This window comes from Sitophilus oryzae, unplaced genomic scaffold (genome assembly GCF_002938485.1).
Source record: "Sitophilus oryzae breed Bouriz unplaced genomic scaffold, Soryzae_2.0 scaffold_1588_pilon_pilon, whole genome shotgun sequence".
Taxonomy (NCBI): Eukaryota; Metazoa; Arthropoda; class Insecta; order Coleoptera; family Curculionidae; genus Sitophilus; species Sitophilus oryzae.
This window is the reverse complement of record NW_022146267.1, coordinates 1,508,288-1,532,370: the sequence shown is the minus strand read 5'-3', so window position 1 is coordinate 1,532,370 and position 24,083 is coordinate 1,508,288. Positions and strand designations below refer to the sequence as shown.

At 32.4% G+C, this 24,083-nt stretch overlaps 1 protein-coding gene across 1 annotated transcript in view; it reads right to left on the bottom strand.

Annotated features, from left to right (window-relative positions):
* Positions 1-371: 371 nt before the first annotated feature.
* The window catches only part of LOC115879825 (uncharacterized protein CG45078), a 48,686-nt gene continuing 24,974 nt past the window's right edge, over positions 372-24,083 (bottom strand). Inside the window, exon 2 of the mRNA XM_030896833.1 lies at positions 372-972. Coding sequence (XP_030752693.1) covers positions 592-972 — 381 coding nt within the window. The 3' untranslated portion in view covers positions 372-591. The remainder of the gene's footprint in view (positions 973-24,083) is intronic.

The following is a 24,083-nucleotide window of genomic DNA, read 5'->3' as shown; positions in this document are numbered from 1 at the left end:
AAAGCCGAACCGCTCCGAAATTTTCAAAAGTTTTGGGTCGCGACCGTTGCAAGAATAGCGCCAAATAGTGTTTACATTGTCCTTATGGGCACTTTCCAATCTAAACTTGTTTTATTTATCTATGCATATATGTTTTAAAAAACTAAAGTGTCCTCGAATAGTTAAATTTAAATATTTTAAATTGTTTTTTTCTTTATTATTTGTATTTTTTTGCTTCCGACGACGGAAAGAGATAAACTTGCCGAAACGTTAAGCATTTTTTTCTTCGTTAGGCAAATTCTATATCTGTAAACCTAACTTCTGACAAGTAGTTTCCGTTTGGGATTAACGCAGCAGTGTTTACAAAAAATACCTATTTTATTTTGTAGATTTTCTTGCAGTGGCGAAAAACCCATACAGGATTTTTTGGAGAGATGAATCCGCCACATAGGTATAGACATTTTTTTATTGAATTTAATGTCATAGAGTGTAAAAATATAAAGTGTTTTGTTATATTGTAGTGAACTAGTAACTACTTAGTTGATCTTGTAAAACTGATGATGTTACCGTTAAAGCCCATTAAACTATAAATTACTTAATTCATTTCCCTCATTACCAAACAGGTGGCAAGTCAGAATAAGAATACATTTTCCTTTTATAAGGCAGATCAGGACACTCCGCCACTTTGTGTAAACGTGGCAACACTACATCGATATTATCTTCGTTCGGAGCCATTCCCTTCCTGAGGATATCGCAGAACACCTTCTCCCTGGTCCTGTCCCGGGCTGTCAAGTAGGGCTTGATCGGTTCCAGCACGGCCTTGGGCTTGATCTTGGCCCTTTCTTCAGGGTCCAGAATGGATTTGCGTTGCGGTCTTTGCTGTTGCTGTTCCAGTTCTTGCTTGGTGGGCCGTTTGCCGAAGGCGGTGACGGGATCTGGGACCAGGCTGGGTCTCGGGACAAACGGGACCTTTTCCCACGGGATCTCGCGTTTCTGGAAGCAAGGGAAGTTGGTCATCAGTGCCCGTTTGTCCCAGAAAACCAGACTGCTTTGGGGTGATGATGGGGTGAAAGGGGTTTAGTTTTGTCTTATTTTGATCTTGAAATATTCAGGGTGGGTTTAAAATAAGTGCAAATATTTTTAGGGATAGTATGTTTCGACCATTCAGAAACATGTCTATGAGGTTTTTTCGTAAAAAAAATATGAAAATTTTAAATTTTAATTAAAGAAAATAACTTAATAATATGGCAACATAGGCAGTAGATTAAATTTGCAAGAAAGAAAACAGAAAATATCCATTGGTTCTCAAAATTTAATTGTGGACTTATTTGAAAAACAGTAATGAGAAAATATGTTTCTTTTATCGACCAGTCCTAAAAATATTTGCCCTAATTTAAGACTCATCATGTATGGTATAAATTATAATGAATACCTAATTTACTTTAATTTAAATTGGTAAATCCTTAACTGCTTTTGCTATAATTGACTCTTTTTACATATTGCTGCATACTATTTTTACTTAATATAACATCAAAATTACTTTATGTAGTAATACAACTTTTCCAAAGTATACAGTATGTCCCCAGATTGATTTTACAAGAGGAAGAACTTGTTTATTATTAATATTTTGGAAAAAATGCATTCTTTCTCAAAATTTTGCTTGTTCCAAATTTCCGTGCCATTTTAGAAAAAAAGGAGAAAAATATTAAAAATATGTTTTTACCTTGAAAAATAAAAAAACGCGTTTCTATGGTAGTGTAATTTCATTTCTATTCTTTCGGAGATCGTTATTTTGAATTTTGAATAATTCATATCTTTTGCTGTTTTAAAATGTTAAAAACTATGGAAATGGTGATACTATAGTTATCGGAAAATGTGATAGTTTAGTAATGTCAGAAAATATGACGTCAATCAATATAGATGGTTATTAAGGAATGAAAATGAAAGAATACTACCATAGAAACACGTTTTTATTTTTAGGACTTTCAACCATATTTTCATATTTTTTATTTCTCTTAAAATAGTAGGGAAAAAATTGGAAATGTATAAACGGGATTAGCCATTTTAGAAGAAGCAACATTTGTACAAAGAACGCATTTTTCTCAAAAGTATTAATAATAAAAAAGTTTTTCCTTATGTGAAGACGATCCGGGAACATATAGTAGATTTAACACTTTTTGTACAGATTGTCCCAAATTTGAGGGTGAAAATTAGGATCTCGAAAACTATAACAGATACTAAGATCAAATTGTAGTAGAGTTCTGAAAATAAAAAAGTCCGTATACCCCTATAGATATTTGGTAAAGAACAAAATATATTATTATGGCTTTTATTTTTTTTTTCTGGTCTTATTTGAAGGTGATTTTGTAAAATATATGCCACTTCATCAACGTCGCTTTTTTATCTTTATAAGATGGTGGAATTAAACGTCAAATCCGACGTTTCACTTCCAAAATATCATCATCAACTTTATTTTTTTTAAATACGTTCCTGAATTTTTTTATTTCATTTTTTAAAGCTTATGATCTCCCAGATGGAATGATGTAGCACACTTTTCCAAAAAATGTATAACAAATAAAATTCTCAAAAAATGCAATACGTCAGACAGAGAAGTGTATATGGATCATTTTGATTGTCAGTATATAAAAAACAAGAAGTAATTTTTGGATAAGTGTGATGTCTTATTGAAATTGAGAGGTTAAGAATAAAAAATCCAGGTCCGTAGGTGTAAAAAAATATGTTGATGATGGTATCTCGGAAAAGAAACGTCAAATTAGAAATTCAATTGCGCAATCTTATAAAGTGAAAATAGTGACAGTGAAAAATAGTGAAATTTATTGAAAAACGTATCTTTAAATAAACCTAAAAAAAGCAAATTGATTTTACAAAAATTCGTATTTTTCCAAATGTCTTCGAAATTACTCGGAATTTTGTATTATTTTTTCAAATACATATATAAATTTTTTCTATGTGTATTATAGGACAAGTGTATTTACCAAAATCAGTTCCTATTACTAGTGGGTGTTGATTTATGAGTATTTCTTGTAATTTTTAGCAAAAGCAGCTTTTCAAAACATTAATAAAGATAATTCAAGATCAAAATAAGACAATTCTGTAGCACGATGATACCAAATACCAATATCCCGCCATTATATACAAATTATAAAATCAAAATATCAAAGTTTTAAAATGCATGAGATGATTTTGACACAAGATATTTGATATTTGGACCACCTAGTACAGTGAGACATAACTAAAAATACCGATAAGCAGGGAATTGGGACAAACAAGCACAGATAAACTAACGTTACATGAGAAGGACCTATTTTTAGATAGGTTTATATTAGTATAATATGTTTTTAACGTTGTTTTGCGAAAGTATAGTAAAATAATAAACCGCAAAGCTTCAAATAAAATTTTATGGCTAAAAACATTATTTTTTGCATTTTTCGGCAATTTATTTTTACTAGTCAAACTGTTTCGGAATCATTAATTGAGGTACAGTGGCGGAGAGTGGTTTTTAATTTTTTTGGGGTGTACAACGAGAAAAAAATCTCATCAGGCGACCATGCCAAAAAAAGACTTTTTTATATCTAGAGACTCTATTTGATTCATTGCCTGGAAACTTATATGGTGAAATTTTGATAAAATAATTTAGTACACACTAAAAACACGGTATGTCGCTAGTGGTAGGAAAAATAATTTTTAGAGGTTACTAGTTTATTTGGTTGCCTGTGATATGCATATACAGGGTGTTTCCTAATTAATCTAAAAAATAAAAAATCGTTAGAAAACGAATTAAGGCGGGCTCTTAATAAGTATATTTATTTTTTTCTCGACAACCGTTTGATGAACAAGAAAAACGCAAAAGATCAATTTTGTTGAAAAAGGATGGCCGGTCAAGAAAAAAATATATTTTCTTTAAAAAAGCAGTGGTGTACCATTTATGTTAAGCAAAAAAATCGATTTTTTTTAATTTTTAACACCCTGTAGATCAGAAAGGAAGTACTTTAGACCTAATGGGTATATAAAAATTGTTTTAAGAACACATGAGGAATCACACCATAATTTTTTTAGACTAATTCGAAAACACCCTGTATATTGTCAACTTGACAATGACTGCTGATAAATCAAAAAATACCTTTTCAGTGAAAAAAGCCTGATTTTCGCAGGAAAAATTTTGATTTTTATTGAATTTGGGCCTGCGTTTGCAAATACTCGTTTGTTTTTTAATTTTCTATCTATCTAAATTTTAAATATCATAGTCAGAAATAGTTTTATTATTTATTAACTGTAAAAATGGAGTTTTCTTGTTGTGTTGCATCTTGCAAAGAAACTAACAAAACTGCAAAAATGTACGTGTTTCCAAAAGACGATAATGTATGTATCTTAGATAAAAGAAAAATATATGGTATGTATTCGTTGTTTGATTTTTTTTCGTTCGCTTTAAAATCTATAAATCTCGGTCTATTACGACTTACGATCATTTACATGGAAACTCTGTAAAATAAATAAAAAAATAAATTGTAAAATATATATATTCTTATGTTTTATTAAAGTTACTCTGATATACTAATATATCAGTGTAACTTTAAACATAAATCCTTTGAATTCAAATATAAACATAAAAAACATTTACAGCCGAAAAGGCGAAGGCGCTGGGTTAAACGTAGTCTCCACTAAAAACACGGAGGGGCGCTTTGACCCAAAATTTTACTACTAAGTTTCATATCTATCATTATAGTAGATTATTTTCTTTTATCTATGATTTGATCTAAGTCTGCAAATTACAGAATCTTATTTTCTTAAAAAAATAAAAACTAACAACCAAGCCTATTAAAATGTATTGTCTTGCGAAGTGCATGTGCACGCATAACATGTGCACACAAGCCAGCTGAAAACAGGGTGGTCCGAACTGTATTCCGGAAATTTCGGCATCATATTTTGCCGTTAAAAATTAAATAAAAAAGTTCGTATAAATATAGGTCCTAAACTGCTTTGTTTCTTAGATACAGGGTGTAGAAATTTAATATTTTTTCGATTTTGTCCAGGTAATTTCTGAAGTACGTCAATATTTGGATGAAATTTGGCGTATGATAGTTTTTTGACATGAGAAATTTGATTTTGATGTCAATATGACTCCTACTTGTAGAGGGCGCCACTTAGATGTGTTTTAAATATTTTGAAGCTTAATAACTTTTTGTCCGTACCTGTATAAAACTTCCGAGGGAAAAAATATACATCTCTGTGACATAGGCGCCATCTACATATTTAACTGGTTTAAAGAGTAGGTAATAACTTTTCGTCCGCATAACTACTTTACGAGGTTTTTTTTTGTAAAAAGATCTCTTGTTAAAAATCTCTACAAGTAATGGTTCTCGAGATATTCGGAATCGAAATTATTTCTCCAAAAAAGTCCTATCTGGGTGTTTCACATAAATTAAACATGTTGACTAAATAGTTATTAGACTGAAATCATAAATTTGAAATGTTTTGTGCCAAAAGTTCAACAGAAACTGTTTTATCACCATTTTCTCGAAGAAAAATTTATGATTAATTTAAAAAAATAAAAAGATCCAAAAATTTATCATTTCGGTCAAATAACTATCCACCAACATGTTTATTTTGTGTCAATAATGACATGTATCGACTATTTCCATTCTAAATATCTTGAGAACGGTTGCTCGTAGCGATTTTTACAGATACATTTTTTACGTAAAAAATCACGGAAATATATGTTTTTTTACTCAATAGTTGTATACAGATACGGACGAAAATTTATTACTCTCCAAAGAGTTAAAACACATGTAGGTGGCGCCCCCTACAAATAGGAGTCATATTCACATAAAAATAAAATTTCTCGTGTCAAAAAACTCCCAGACACCAATTTTCATCCAAATATTAGCGTTACTTCAGAAATTATTTGGAAAAAATAGAAATAAATATGAAACTTCTACACCCTGTATCTCCGAAACTAAGAATTTTAGAACATAAATTTATGAAATTATTTACTTACTATTTGCAGAATATGCTGCCGAAGTTTCCGGAATACAATTCGAACCACCCTGTATACTGAAGATTCCTAGAGTGCCGCGAGGAATACCAAGTATCTGTATACCTAGCATGGGGGCACTTGATACAGACAGCAGACTTTTACTGATTTTGCTGCCTGCTTTACTAGTTTTAACGTCTGTTTTACTGGTTCTTTGGTATCTTTGGTATACTGAATCATTCTGAACCATTCAAAAAAACTTGATTTAATCTAAACGCTTAAGTTGGCTATTAAACATAAAATAAATAAAAATCAAAATAAAGTTTCAAATTAAATTAATTATTGACCTTCTTTCCCAGTCAATGAAGGAAAAATGAGCGAAATTTAAAAATAGCGTCAACATAACTCTCGCTGTCGCTGTTTTTCTTGAATATCTGCCAAATTCTTCAGGCTTAACAGTTTTATTGATTTTTTCTAAATTTAAATTTCAGCTTTCTTTACCCTCTTTAGGCGAGTAATCGAAGAAGACTCACTTGTCAAGAGCATTCGCTGTTTTTTCTTTCCATTTTGATAGTGACATGGGTAAAAATACATCGCATTATTTATGCAACATTTTTTTTAAATGCGTTTTTGGTTTTACATAATTCAAAGCATTACTTCTATTATTTGCTTTTTTATTTTAATTTTAGGACAGCGGATCAGCTACTTTTAGACACCGGTTAACGATATTTTACCCGAAGTTAAGCGACGAAAGACGATGCGAGCAGATGAATGGGTGACCATCTGGAAACTCTGTCGTGCTATTGTTCCATGGCTAGAGTGTAAAATCTATTGAAACACACTGCTCATTGAAGCCGGTTTATGGCCGGATGAGATAGGGTATGAGTGAGAGTCGATTTAGACACTCGCCAAGTCGGCAGTTCATTGATAATGATGTAGCCGAGGACCGCAGTTCGGATTCAATGTAAACAGTGTAGCCACATTATCCTTAACAACAAAAAGAGACGTTAACTTAAAATACTATGCTTATTTTGATTTTTACATATAAATATTTATTTTGGGTGTATACCAAGTAAAACTTATTATAGTTAACTTTCAGTATTATACGTTAAATATACAGGGAGTCTCAGAAATAAGTAAAGATATTTCAACTGGTGGTAGTAAAAAGTAGTTTTCGCGAAAAAAAAATTAAAATTTGGAATTTTTTGAAAAATATTTGGAATTTTCTTTAGTTTTTAGTTAAAAGAAAACATTATTTCTTGATAATATAGCAACATAGGTAGTAGATTAAATTTACAGGAAAGGAAACCCAGAAAAGATCCAGTGGTTCTCAAAATTTAAGCAAAAAATCATTTTATTGGAAATGTTAAAAGGAAAATGACTCAGTTGTTTTGGACTTATTTGAATAACGGTAAAGAGAAAATAAAATATGTTTCTTTTATCGAGATCTACTACCCCTTAAAATATCTGTACTTATTTTTGGGACACTCTGTATAGAATTTACAACAAAATTCGTTTATAAATGTTTCGTGACTATTTAAAGATATTTTTACAGATGAAAACCCCCGAAAGATTGAAAGCATAAATGTTTCAAAGATTTCAAAATGTTTATCTAAAATATTTAAACAATCATTATAATTAGACCCCAAAATGTAGACGACTAATTTTAGAAAATCGAGAATTACGAATACGCTATATGCAAACAAAACGGTGTCTAAATACATAGGAATTTCATACATCTATGAATCATTTTGTAAATTAAAATTAATGAGTTGAAATTATAAACTTATTAAGTCTCTGTAAGTTCTGGGGAACCCCCCAGATTGTAGCATCATTGGCTTTGTTGCCGGCAAAATTCATAATGTTTTACCAGCAATGGCTACAACTTATTATATAAATGACTAGGTTTTTAAATGGTACCCTCAGTAGTTTTTTCCTTTATTTGATAGAAAATGATTTTTTGAATAGAATGACATATTATATGTCAACTTTCGACATATTTGCTCCCATATTAAAAAATTAGTGTTTTAAAATGAATTAAAAAATAATGGAGGACCGCAGGGGTGTAGAAAGAAAACAAATCTCCTGGTTGAGGAACATCCAGGAATGGGCAGACATACATAGCGCCGAATAATAATTGTTTAGAGTGGATGAAAATAGGGATCAGCTCGCCATCGTGATTACCAAAGTCATCCAGGCACAGTAAGAAGAAGTGTTTTAAATTTCAATCTAGAACGCCATGACTGTGCCAACACCCTAATTTTTAATCAAAGAGCCTTTGAAAATTAGAATTGTTCCTCTAATGTTTTTGCTGTCAGATCCTTACCGGTTAAAAGATGCCCAAATCGTATTTTTAATCATAATTCAATTTCTTCAAACAAAACGAGGGTGATTCATTAACATATTTGGAAATAGCGTTTTTTACCAATAACGTACCACATACTTGATATTTCGATTCAAATAATTGGCTTTATATTTCTTGTCGTGGCACTCTAGATTGAATATTAAAATATATTTTTTTCAGCGAAAATGTCAACAGTTGACAGATGATATGTCATTCTGTTCAGAGTCTCAATATTTATTAAATAAAATGAAAAATACCGAAAGTACCATTTAAAAAATCAACAGTTAATAATTTAATACGTCTGCTGCTGCTGAGCTTGCTTGCTGGGTGTTTTGTAACTTGGGTAGTGCCGGATTTCTTACCGGTTAAAAAAACCCTCCTCCAACTACCACTTTACACTCCGCTCTCGCATTGCTTCAGTGCAAAGGGTGTCTAGAGATTTACTTCATGTCTCTCTTTCTTCCCTCTCTTTACAACTTATTATATTTCGGACTATCCGATATACTAGCTTCCCTTTAACTAAAGTCAAAGTCTCTGTCGGTTTCTATACTGAATTGTTCCCTAAAGACCTGCCATCGTCCACACGCAAATAGTGTATGTTGAACATCATCATCATGACCACAGTAGATGCATGATGCACTATCGACCCTACAACGATCGTATAAATATTTTCGAAAACACCCATGGCCAGACAATGCTTGACTCATGAAGTAATCGACTTCTCCATATTGTCTGTTTAACTATAGTTGTAGGTCAGGTATTAACCTGTTAGTCCATCTGCCATATATTCCGTTATTCCATTTCTCTTACCACTGTTGGAAAAGTTTTGTCCTTGCTAGATTTTTATCCATCCCATGGTATCTATCATATCGTTCCTGTATGAGTAGATCAATAGGCGCTATTTCATCTATAACTCCTATAGCCTCTCCAGATACATTTTTGTATGTGCTGCATATCCTAATAGACATAATGATAATACATGACTTTATGCCATGTCCGCGCAGCATACAACAGCTGCGAGTGTACCACACTACCAAGTACTCTTCTTTACCTAACATCTCCTACATTTGGCATGAGTAAGGCTAAAGCGGTGACAGTTTTCTCGTCCTTGGTGATGGTTTTATTAATATGGTCCGCAAAATTCAATTTGGTATCCAGCCACACTCCTAAGTATTTTAAAGAATTGCTTGGGTAAATTATGGTGCCCGATGGCGTAGAGGTACAGGCTCTCGTCTACCAATCTCAAGGTAGTGGGTTCGAATCCCACATCCGGCATTTCATCAACCGACTATTTTTATTAAAATAAAAATAGTTTGGGTACCTAGGTCGACTCAGCCTTAAATGGGTACTTGGGATTCACAATCCTGAGGTAATAATAGGCGATTGAAGCGTAGAGTGCTAGCCTACGCTTCAATCGTAGCTAGTATGGCAAGCTGTACCTTGCTACTCCCAAGGCGTCAAACGCTATATACGGGAGCTATTATTATTATTACTTGGGTAAATTACGGTTCCTTGTATATAAAACTGCACCGGGGATATCTTTCTTTTTCTGGTCAGTAATACTGCTTCAGTTTTATGTGAAGTTACGGTTAACAGATTATTCTCCATCCAGTTTACAACTCGTTGGATTGCCAGGTTGACAGTGTTCATCAGTACGGCTTCATCTTTTGCACATGATACAATGGCAAGGTTATCTGCAAAGGCAACTAAAGTTGTTTTAACAGCACACTGTCTCCTCAACAAACACCTCAGTAGATGTCAGACCTAAGAAACAACGGCGAATACAGATTCTGTGGGGAAAATTGAAAAACACCAGACGACATCGTCACTGAGCGCGCCGAGACGAAAACCATACGTGCCATGAAGTTTGGTACGACTGATATCGGAGATGGAGAACTAACCTCTATAAAATCGTCTCAGATACTGACTTTTGTCAAAGCCTGGAGACTGTATGATAAGTTATATCTCGCTCTAACTCAAGAAAGGGGAACACAATAGATCTGCAATGTCGCAGTGATTAACCCCCTTCAGTTCATTCTACATCTTAAATTCTATGTCATATACTAAGTAGGTATTGTTTTTTATATAAAAAAACTTATAAAGCAGGTTAGCCATTTTTGAAAAACATCCGTTATATCAAAATATTCTAATAAATTTGACTAACTATTAAGGAAACTGTAACATTTCTGTATTCCGTATAATTCTCATGCACGATGATGCATCATCGTCGAGATTTGCTTTTATAATTAGTTGTTCGGAGTTTGCCATCTTTAGTTACTGTCAAGGGCTAATCTGTTCGATGGAGAATATATCCAGGGGATGCACACATTCGCACTAAACTGGGACAACCGGATACATATATTAAAACCGCACAGATAGTGGAAAATTAGGTTAACACGTTACTGGGCGCGCGATTATGATTTTCCTCGGGAAAGTGGAACACGGTTTCGGCTATTTACTATGATGTATGGCCGGTTGCGGCCTGTTTATGTAATGGAGAAAAATGTGCATACAAAAGGTATTTGGAAAACGTTTTATTTGATTTATTGTTGAATATACAAGTTACTTTATATTTGGTATGACCCCGGAGCGTCTTTACAAGAAGAAAAGCTGTTTTATCATTAATATTGTGTGAAAATGCATCCTAAATAATAAAAATTGTGTGTTCTAGAATGGATAATTCTGTTTAAACTTTTCTAAATTTCTATACCGTTTTAGAGAAAAATAAAGAAATATCTAAATTTGGTTGACTTTACATATTTCTTTATTATACAGGGTCCGGTAAAAGTGCGTCGGGCATCTATAGCTCCTAGAATAAAAAAAATTTGGAAATTTTCTTTAAGTGCAAATATAAAGTGTGTACGAGGATTTATTTCATGAAAATATTTTAACTTGTATAGGGTATCTGCAACCTTAAAAAAGTGTGAGTGGATCGGAATATTTTTTTTAAATAAAAAAAACACCCTGTATAATATTGCATTTTTGGCTTCCTTTTGGATCACTTTACATAATCCAAGATATGAGTAAATATAATTCGATAATTTCAGAGATATTAAAAAATATATAAAAAAAATATATTTTTTAACATTCCATAAAAAAAATATTGCAAATACAAGAACTGTCAATTGAAACTATATTAGGTATTTACTTTAGATGGTCTATACTTACTTTGCTATAATTATTGCTATAGAAATCGTAATCTTAAATCATACAGGGTGTTCCTAAATTTCTACGCCAAACTTTCTAAAATATAAAAACAACATTTTGTTTTTTTATTTATTTATTTATTTATTTATTTATTTATTATTTATTTATTTATATAACATGCAATTTAACAGATATAACTACCCATTTATTAGACATATAATAAACACAGTAACAATTGATAAGCCAAGATAACATCTAAGAATTACATATTATACTACTACAGTCACACTTGTATAACAAAAAATACAAAATAAAGCTAAGGAACAATCTAAGAGAATCTAAAGAATAATCTAAGAATAGAAAATAAAGTAATAGAAAATAAAGTTAAAAAATTCAAACAAATTTGTACAAAAAGAATTAAGTAGAATATATTAGGAAAGTAACCAAAAAAATTCAAAAATAAAGCCGTCTTACGATCTCCGAGCAGTACTGCACAAGTGTCATATGAAAAATGTCCAAATCAGTGGACAATCTACTGAAAATGTGACACATATGGTAGAGTGGTTGTCTTAACAACAGATTGTTGGAGGCTGTAGGTAGATAGGTAAAAATTCTTTATTTCTGGTTGTCACTGACGGTACTCGAATATTTACATCACTCAGTAATGTCTCGCAATTATTAATAAAATTCCTATTTTTTTAAATGAAACACCCCGTACCTATATTATCTTTTTATTAGATAAAAAAGTTAAAAAATGAATAGCTGTTGTATTTAAAGTATTTACAAATCTTTAATGGTTTTACAGATACCCGGAGTAGTATTTCATATAACTGTTTCAAATATCGCTCGTTGTAAAATACGAGAGAAAAATCATTGGGCGAATTTGATAGAAATTTACAGTGGAAAATGCCATATGAAATATAAAACCCCGAATATCAACAAAACCGTTAAAAATTTTGAAATCACAAAAAATGTTCATTTTTTAATTCTCTCTCCATCTATTGAAATAATAATATACAAGGTGTTCTATTTAAAAAAACGAAAAAAAATAATTTTATATTTTAGAAAGTTTGGCGTAGAATTTTGAACAACCTGTATGATTTACAATTACCATATTTATAGAGAAATAAGCACAGAGCATCTAAATACCTAATATAGTTTTGATTTCAGGACAGGTTCTTGTATTTTTAATAATTATTTTAAGAAAGGCTGAAAATATATATTATTTATTTATTTATTAATATCTCCGAAACTATCGAAATATATTTATTCATATCTTAGGACTATGTAAAGTGATCCAAAATGAAGCCAAAAATGCAATAATATAGAAGGTGTTCCATTTAAAAAAATTATCCCGATCCACTCACACTTTTTTGAACCACCCTATAGATGTTAAAATATTTTCCTGAAATACATCCTAGTACATACTTTAGTTTTGCACTTAAACAAAATGCACAAGTTTCTTATTCTAGCGGCTATAGATGCCCGATGCACTATTGCCGGACCCTGTATATCATGATACAACCACGGCATATAAATCACACGGCAGGCTAACTCTCTTTGGCGGGAACGCTCCGCGCATACCGTCGCGCACGCCGCCATTAGGGTTTCCATCAACAGAAAGTAATCAGTGTCGTAGTTTCTTTCATCGACTGCGCACACTTTCGGCTGATTCGAGTCAGTAGCGTACGGATTAATTTATTTTGTTTATTTCTTGAGTTATATTTTATAGTTGTTGTTTTATTTTTGTTTATTGTGTTATATATTAGGTTTTTCTAGTTTATTTTCGTTTCTTGTGTTATATAATTTATTTTTGTTTTTCTGAACATTTTAAATCGTTAATTTTACGTGTTTTTAAAATACCTGGGAAGTTGTGCAGCAAAAACTGCCTGAGTAGAGGACTAAACTGCAATAAAAGTTTCTTTCTGTTTCCTAGAGATCCGATTAGGTATGTATATACATATGTGATTAATTATTTTAACATATTTTAGTTAAAAAACAGTATACATATTAGGACATTCAGCTAAATAGAAAGATCTAATTAAAAATATACAAGTTCAGCATCTATATTAAATGTTAACAAACTTATATACAGGGTGAGTCTTAAATAAGTGCAAATATTTTCAGGGCTGGCAGATCTCGATAAAAGAAACATATTTTCTCCTTACTTTTTCAGATAAATCCAAAATAACCGAGTTATTTAAGTTTAAAAAAATGTTTTTTTTTAAATGTTGAGTTGAGAGCCACCGGATTTTTTTCTGTATTTGCATCCCTTTTTAGTGCCGCAACCATAGAGTAAAGCCGTAACTATGGTAATATCAGAGATTAAGAAATTATACCGTGGGAAAATTTGCGGTGAACAGGCAGTTCTAAAAAGTTTTCGAAAGATATACAGGGAAGTTAAAAGAAAATGCACGATTTTCAATATCTTTTTTTAGCGAAAAAAAACTCATAAACGTGTTCCTCGGGTCGAAATATACCACCCCTGAAAATATTTGCACTTATTCAAGACTCACCCTATATGTATATAAAATATTAGCAAGATTAAAATGTTAAATATTTAGTAAAATTTAATGTTGTATCTAGACATTCAACATTAAATTCAAAAATAATTATATTAATAATTATTAAATAAAATTATAAAAATAAATAAAATGAGTATATCGAAAATAACAATAGATTAGTAACAAGTTAACAATACATTTTTAGGGCAAGAACATGGGCAATTGCATCTAATAGAGAAGACTTGGTTGAAAATATAAATAAGGCCCAGAAAAGGTACAGGTTGTGTTCTGTTCACTTTGAATTTAAAATGTTTACCAATTCACTTTGTAACCGTATAAAATACAATGCGGTACCTACTTTGTTTCCTGCCATGAAAAAAATAGAAGTTTCTCAAAAAAATTGTGGATTTATTAATTTGTGAAATTTGAATATTAATAAAATTTGCTACGCCCCTTGATGGGCATAATTTGTACGTAGCCTCTTTATATTGTTCAATAAATATTTTATTGGTATTTTTTTAATTCTTGTTTGTAACTCCTGGCATGTTTTTGTTAGTTGCATGTTTTTTAATTTTAATTGTCTATTCTCTACAGTGAAATATTTAATTGATCTTTTCATTTTTAATTTTCGAGAAGTATGCGCGGTTAACGATTCATTTGTTTGGACAAAAGTATTGTAAATAAAATTCAGTTTCAGTCAATTACAGTATTTTTTTAATACGACCCTGTCGTATTTTCTGAGAAATTTTTTAATACGTTTTAATCCGGCCCTGACTAGGAAACCATAATGGCGCCGACAAGGTCAAATTTTATAGAAATTTTAAACAATGGAATCTGAGTAGAGTTGGCGTGCCGATTGTTTTATGTGCCTTGATACAACTTTTAATCGAGATAAAACAGTACAAATATAATATCTTAAGTTGTATTTGTTGTTTCTTGGGTTTGTAGCTAGGATCAATTATAAAATCTTTCATTCTCGATAAAAAAACGAAAGATGCATTGCTACTTTTCAAGATATAGAAAAGACAAAAAACATTCCTGAAGAAGCATTATATTAAATGCAAAAAATCGAATAAATAAAAACAGAAGATTTTTTTCTTAATTGATCCTAGCCACAAACCCAAGAAACAACAAAGAAAACTTATTATACCGATTTGGTCATCGAAACTGTGCTGTCTTGATTTTAACGTGTAACACAGTGATGTAGACAGCTTAATAGAAAATCTTTAGTTTTAAAAAGAGATAAGAATTGGGTCGACACATTTCTTCTATACGGTATTGCCGGATTTTGCATCAAAACTCGCATAAGTAGGCGTTTACAAAAAATGTTGCATCTAGGGTTGGAAGTTTATTTTTCCTGGTTAGGTTACTCATTTTACTACAGCTGTAATAGATTATAATTAGTTTAGATATATTATAATCATTTCAGTAGTACGCATGAAAGTTTTTAAAATAGCTTATATTTTTCTACACACATTTTCCTACAAACGTAAAAAACCGGCAACACTGTATGCCGCTTTTGATTTTGTCTCTCTCTCTGTCAACCGGTCATTTATATTATTCTCTGTCACACTCATTAAAATCTAGATGACATAAATTGGATAACCAGCAGCGTTAAAGAATAACAACATTCAATATAATATCTTATACCTACATACTTTAAAAATCTTACTTTTAGATGAGGAATCTCCACTCGAGAGAGATTGCTCATGTTTCTCAAAACAGCCTGTAAATATCGACAATTTGATGTTCGATACTGATTTAACCCTTAACAGGCGTGGTCGGAAATTTTAGCACTCCAGTCCCTGGGACTGGTTTTAGTCCCTGGGACTCCAAAATATACAAGTGCGCTGTATTAGTGTTATCATAACATAATTTTTTTTTCGTTATATACATCGTTACACTTACAAGGAAATATATTTTTATTTTTACACCCATATTATTTACAAAATAAAGTAAAAAAAGCAAACAAACCAAAAGTAATACAGTTTGTACAAAATGAACATTATGCTACTTTTCATGGTATTTTACAAAAAGAAAAATATAAACAAAAAACATTACTCGTTGAAAACCGTGATCACCAATGCAAGAACTACAGAAAAAGAGAATAGAACCACACCTAATGTAAAATTGCAAAAAATTGACAAGTGTTTAAAAACAAATAAAGTATAACTGTTATTTAGGAATATTCGGCATTTTCTATGCATTGAACATACACTTTTTTTGAATATTTGATTGAACAGAAATATTTTTTAGTTGGATCAGTTGTGTCACTGTCCTCTAAAGTTTCAGTACCCTCCATCTCATCTTGATCATCAGATTCATTGGGACATCTCACTCGCCATGTCGTGATCACTTGTGATAACATTTTCTGTTGTTACATGGCTCTCAGGTTCTCCATCTTGGCCAGAAAACTCTTCCTCACTTTCATCAAATCATCTTAACATAGTTTCTTCAAAGTTAGGATCTGTGGCTTTAGCCACCTTTAATTTCTTAGACATAGTCACCAACTTGATATCATTAAACTAACGGCGTCGCCGAGTCCCACGGACTCTAAGGTGTTTGCTAGATGTACTTGCCGTGATAACAGATCGAAGTCGACTCCGACGGGTACCATCACCATCTAGACGACGCGCGTCGCTTGGTCGACAAATACGAAAGTTATGAAACAATTTATTTTTACTAGAGTCCCAGGGAACTCCGCAACGCCGGTTAAGGGTTAAGTTTATATTAAATTAATTTTTATTTAAAATATTTGAAAAATAATATTTGGAATGTTTAATTTCCCATATCGACACACACAGTTCATGACCAAATTCCATAGAAAATAAACTCGATCTCTCGTTCTCTCTCTCTCTCTCTGGTGCGAATTAGCAAATTTGCATAACATATTTAATCCAACGCTCAGTACAGTAACCAACCTCTGGCATTTGCCAGGTTTTTGCCTTTGAACAGTGACGATGTCGTTGATATAGTTATGAGACTGTAAATTAACGTGCAAATGGAGGTCACATTAAAGTGATTTCAAAGATTATCATAAATTAAATTTATGTTTTTAAGTATTAGTGCGTGACTGTAAATAAATATTATGGTGCAGATCATAAATTCCGTTTTTGATTGCTTTGTTCTGTTTTAGTTTTAGTTTTATTGTTTAATATTCATTTTATTTTTAAATTGTTTGTCATCCAGTACTGTATAAAATTATATTTCTTTTCAAATTTTTAGTTTAGATAATTATTTGGTGACAGTTAAAAGTTTTAGCTTTGTACGGGGTGTCCCATCTTTGTGTGTTTACAGGGTTTCTCGTTTATGAATAGAGATTCAAAAATGCGGTTTTCACCTTACTCATCATCATCATCATTTTCAGCTTATTCAACCATATCCAGTTATGGTGTAGCCTCCCTTACAAACTCTCTTTGTAGTGGGTCCATTGTTGTCTATTTTTGGTTCCATTTTTGGCTCTTTTTGGGTCCATTGTTGTCTATTGTTTGCTATGCGGGCCCATGTTACCCCTGCTAATTTCCTAATATCATGGTCCTATCTCAGGTTCAGTCTTCTTCTAGTTCTCTTAATTCCTTCCTCGTGGGTACCATGCTGTAATTTTTGTGTTAAATCTGTTATCCGTTCTTCTTACCAGGTGTCCTGCCCATTGCCATTTGAGGGACTTGACTCTGTGGATGACATCTATTACCTGCGTCTTTTGTCGTATCCACACTATTCTTTCCACGATTTCTCTTGGTTATTCCCAGCATATTTTGTTACATTGAACGTTGTGCGACCTGCAGTTTCCTTATGATGTCCGTTTTAAGTGTCCAGGTTTCGCATGCATATGTCATGACTGGTAGTACACATTGGTCGAATGTTTTCTTGTTTAGATAGAGTGGCATTCTAGATTTGAACATGATCGAATTTCTGCCATAAGTATTCCATGCTAACTTAATTCTTCTGTTGATTTTTGGTAGTAGAGATCCAGAGCTGTGTGTGTTCACCTTACTATGCTACTTTTATATGAAACTAAAAAAGCTACACACTGATATCTGTTATCCTTCATAGTTTCTCTCATACAGGACGAATTTGCCATTATTTTATTTTTCGACTTCTCTCGTATCTGGGTTATCTTATAACTTATCAAAAAGGTAAAAACTGAGTTTCATAGAGTTTTTCACAAAGAATTCAGTAGCGTAACTAGTTTTTCGCTAGCAGCTGTCATTCTTGATATATTATCCAAACTTAAGTTTTTTTTTAAATAGGATACCCTGTATATTATTTTCTTATTGTAGTTACCTTCTAGCTGTCTAAAAATATAAATACGCCATATTTGTTTTCATAAAGAAGGTAAAAAAATATGTTATTTAACATTTTAACAGAGACGGCAGGTTTAAGTTAGGTAATAAAAAGAGATATAGTTATTTATTCAAAGTCAAATTTTGGTTATTTGCTATTCCATGTTAGGTTTTGTGTGAAATTATTGCACAGGTGCAGAAAAATATATAGAAAAATTAGCTGATGAAATTAAATGAAGTAAATAATACCCTTTTAAACTACGTTGATTTGTGTCAAAAAGTGAAATAATGCATTTTTTTACCTTATTTATGAAAACAAATATAGGATCTATTAGAAAGCTCATAACAAAGCAAAAAAAAATAGAAAAATAATGTACAGGAGGTTCAATAAAAAAAAAGTTTGAGCAATATTTCAAAAATTACAGCTCTCAGCAAAAATTTAGTTACTCTAATGAAGTCTACGTGGAAAACTTTATGCTACTCATTTTTCACCTTTCCAATAAATTATAAGATAACCGAGATACGAAGAGAGTCGAAGAATGTAACAAAAAAAATTGCCCAATATTTCATGAACTAAGAGGGTTAGAACATGATTAGGACAAATATGTGTATAGAATCTTTACTTCCATAAGAAAGTAGCAAAGTAATTAGAAAACCGCATCTTTGTACCTCTACTCATAAACGAGGAACTCTATAAAACACACGAATATGGTACACCCGGTACAGTATTAGCATTTAAGTTTATCTCACTTTTAACAGGCTATATTTTTTTATTATTGGATATAGAGGTAGTGTGACATTTTGTTGAGCTATAAAGAATGTCCCATTTAAAAAAAAATAAAGTTTATACCAAAAATGTGTCTATTGACAATGTATAAAATATTTTATATTACCAGAGATAAACATATATAGGATGTTTCAAAAAACATCTGCCATCTCATAAAAATAAGATTTATTTTTCATATCAACATAGGTCCGATTCTGCTTTGTTTCGAAGCTACAGGGTGTTAAAATCTTAATAATCTTTCGATTTATTATAATTTTCTTCCAAGTACTTTTAGTGATTCGAATGAAATTTTGAGGGTAAATGTTACTATAAGTGGTAAAAGCTAAAAAAGCGTCGATAAATTCATCAGGGACGTACATTACATATGGGTTATCACTGGAATATTTTTGAAAAAAACCCTTTGCGTCACTGACTTCTTTTCTTGTGGTATCAAAATTATGTAGGCCGTTTTTTACGTGAGGAATCTCCTCAAGAGTTATGGCACATGTTTTTTGAAACACCCTGTATACTATACCGGGTGTCCCATAAATAAGTGCAAGTATTTTAAGGAGTAATAGATCTCGATTAAAGAAACATATTTTCTCTTTGTCGTTTTTCAAATCCAAATAACGGAGTAAAGTCCAAAATCACGGAGTAATTTTACTTTGAAAATTTCCAAAAAAAATGATTTTTTGCTAAAATTTTGAGAACCACTGGATTTTTTTCTGGATTTTCTTTCTTGTAAATTTAATCTACTACCTATTTTGACATATTATCAAGAAATTATGTTTTTTAACTAAAAACTAAAAAAAAACAAAAAGCTTTTTAAAAAAATTCCGAATTTTCAAAATTTTTTATTGCCAAAAAACCCCATAGGCATGTTTCTGGGGTTGAACTATACTACCAGTTAAAATACTTGCATTTATTTCTGGGACACCCTGTATATAAGCTGTGGTATTATCCGATAGAAATCAAAAATGTTGATTTAGTGTTAAGCATTTTTAATATTCCCAATTATATTTCTATCAATATAGCGCTAAGATTTATTATTCACATACGATAATCTAATATGCTTTGTTTATTCAGATCTCAATCCAATTTACTGAGGCATATTCTAATGGGCAAATTACATACGAGTATTCCTATAATGTGTGGTGATATAACAACAAACAAACATTAACACTTCACTAGAATTAGCATATATACATATTTATTAGTTCCTATTCGAAATAATATGATTCGAATTATTGCTATAATCCTATTTTGCATAATCTATGCATATGTATTTGATATTAGAGTGCACCTAACAATGCATCAATATAGACAATATCTTGAATATAATATAAAATTAAACCATCTATGCCGGACATAATAATTTTTGCTGCGATAATACATTTCATTAAAACATGGACCATTCATTTTTTTAACGAGATATAACGGATATAAATAAAATGAAAAACATTAGAACCAATGGATATCTACCCTAGCATTCAGGCAGAGATTACCAAAGATATTGCTATCTTGTCCAATAGTCAAGCAGCATTAAAAGCGTTCAACGCAGTAATCATCAATTCGAAGTTGATCAAAGAGTGCATAGAGAAGCTGAACAAATTAAGCAAAGAAAATAAAGTCTTCCTACTCTAGGTTGGAAGGTTAGAGGCACAAAAGGATAAAAGGAAGAAAAAGCAAACGATCTAACTAGAAAAGGAGCGAACACTGCAATAACTGGATCAGAACCGTTCTGCTTCCCAAGTGAAAACCAACTCAAAGTGGAACCCATCCGTAACCTGGAATGGAAATCCTCCAATGGTCTCCAAGACACGAAGAAGTTTTTCAGAACTTAGAAGAATTATCAAAGAATTTTCTTGATTTAAGTAATACAATCCTTACCAAGGCATTCGATAGAGTCCAATTAACTGATGTCATAAACCTACTGCAAAAAAGGAGAATTCAATCGAATATTATAAAAGTTATCGAAGAGTTGGATACCGAGAACTACACATATGTAAGAACGACCAATAAACTCAGCGGAAAAATAGCTGTGACAACTGGAATCAGACAAGGAGATAACTTAAGCCCAACCCTGTTCAACATCGTAATGGACGAAATCATAAATGAAGTAAAGCAAGCTGGGAGAGGATATCGACTGGGAGATAAAGAAATAAAAATAATATGCTATGCTGACGATGTAGTACTCATATCTGAAGATGAAGATAACTTACAAAACCTTCTATATAAGTTCCAACAAACGGCAAAAGTATTTAACATGCAAATATCCGTAAAAAAACAAAATCCCTTACAATATCTAGAGAGCCTAGAAGATGCAAACTCGCGATCTATGAACAGAGTGTAGGACAAGTGATGTCATTTAAATATCTAAGGGCAAATATAACAAGCACTAGGATTCATGGTTTCAAAGAGGAAGTAAATACCCAAACAACAAAGGCATCATTAATATCATCAGATTTAAGGGATATAATTTGGAGAAATAAATATATGAGCGTCAGAAGCAAAGTTAGAATTTATAAGGCTTGCGTGAGACCAGGTATGACATATGCGATAGAGACTAGAGCAGAGAACACAACATCAAAACGGCTCCTAAGAACAACAGAAATGGATATACCTTATATGACTGGAAAAGAAGTGAGGATATAAGGGAAACATGTGAAGTACAGGATGTAGTAAGATGGGCAAGAAACAGGAGAAGAGAGTGGAGACCATGTGGACAGGATGCCAGGCGACCGGTCAGCGAAAATTGCTAAGGAGAAGAGACCCAACACGCTTTGACCGCCGGGACGACCACTTATAAGATGGTATGAAAGCTGGTCTTCATCATCCCAAGTGTTCTTAGGGAACCATTGAAGAAAACACAGGACTTGGTCCTAACGTTTGAAGAAGAAGAAGAAAGAAAAACATCCTTGGATGGTCACGCGGTGTTTAACAGGACACTGTGTTGACACTCAATGAATACCTCAGTAGATTGAAGCTAAGAAACAATGGCGAATGTAGATTCTGTTAGGAAAATGGGGAAACACCAAATCATCTGATCACAGAGTGCGCCGAGACGACAACCATTCGTGTCATAAACTTCAAAGATGGATAAGTAACCTCTGTAAAACAGTCTCAGATACTGGCTTTTGTCAAAGCCCTGAGACTGTATGATGAGTTATAACTCAAGAAAGGGGGACAAAATAGTAAGGTTGTGGTGATTAATCTTGCGTGATGTAAAAATTCTAAGTAATCGTTACAAAGTAACAGTTACTTTACGAGGACTCGAAGTAACGCTTACTATTTGAATTTAGGACTCGTTACTAAGCTAATTCGTTACTTTTGCGCCGGCAGTAATCGTAATTCCTGGAAATGCACGAACCGAGGACTCGAAACTCGATACTGAAATATTTCTTACTTCGACGTAGGTCTAGTTGTTATCAATATGTTTATGTTTAAAGTGTTGACTTGACGCCGGCCGGTGTTTTGGATGCAAATGTGTGATATTTTTATTACAATTATTATGAATTGGCTCATGCCGACCCGGAGGCGGTCTGTCCCTTTGCCGTTTGTTGTCGCTTTTTATTTATTGAATAGAATTGTTTATTTAGATTAACATGTCTTAGATATTAATTAAAAATGGATTCACGTTAGTCACAAAAAATGTTAACATCTGAAAAAGCAGAGGAAATATTTTTCTTCTTCAAAAGAGAATAGATATTTCGCCACTTACACCAGGGGCGCAACTAGACATATACTTTTAGGGGGGCTTAAGTCTTTTGGGGGGGCTTAGGTCACTATAAGGGTACGAACATAGTGGAGGCAGGTTTCTGCTTTCCGGCAACCAGCGCCGTCTCTGGGGACCTATTCTTGACCACATATCGCTCACATCTCGCATCTCCGAAAAAGCCATATAACAATACACGTGATGCGTAACTTTGCGTATATGCCGTGTATTGTTATATGGCTTTTCGAAGATGCGAGCAGGTTCTGGAAGTAGTTAATTAAGAGGAAATTTACCTGATTAACTAACCTAACCTAACCTAACCATATCCAAACGCCGCTCCGCCGCGCCGGCGCCGCACATAGGGGTATTTGGTCTATAAACCTGGCCAAAAAGTGAAATATTTTTATTTTCATTTTTATCTTAACTGAATACAAGTCTATAAATACTAAATGTAAGCACGTTTATTAGCTTTTTTAAGTCGTAAGTTGACTATCAAATAAATAATATATTTCAATTATAAGTATGAATTATCTTGAGTGTATTCTGAATATTTCTAAGATTATAAAATAGTGGAATTGTTTATAGTGCTTTTTTGCAAATTGTTTATAATAACTGTCATGATGAATACAGAGCCAGCTGTCAAGTCCTGTTTTATGCCATATTTTTATTTGGAAACGTTTCCTTCTATCTATTTCTTTATAATGTTTTATATTTAAAAAATCAGAGGCATTTTTATAAGGTGTAAGACTATTCGGCAATATTCCGCATGGAAATTAGTATCCGTTCAATGCTTAAAGTCTCCAGCTTTGGAATATGTACAAAAATCTTGCCAATATTTGCCACTGCCAAAAAAAACATTGATTTAAATAGATTCTTAAAGGAAATAGTCTTTACCCTATAACACCCATCCTCGCTCAAATATCGTCTATAATATACAAATTACTTTCTTGTTCTAGCATCCTCATCCAATTGCTTGGTTTTGCACAGAATGGCCCTATTTGATCGGTGGAAAGGGTTTCAGAATAGAGGAAAAAATATTGTGTAGGAAAAACAAAATGAGGTTCCATATTAGCACCCTCTCCTCTAATAATTAATATTACTAGCAAAAAAGCAAAAAAATCATAAAACATAATTTTGGCCAACTTTTAGTTCTTAATACCCTCTGTGCGCCGTCGGCGCCTGCAAAAGCAGAAATAAATAAATTTTCGTTCCGGTAAAAGCGAGAACGCCGATGAACGCTGGTTGACGGCTCCTACCTGCTTTCACTGTGAACTAGCCGATTTGATAACACGCTTTAATTTTTCAAGGTTATAAGCGCGAGGCGGCGCGGCGCGGCGCTACTATGTAACCATA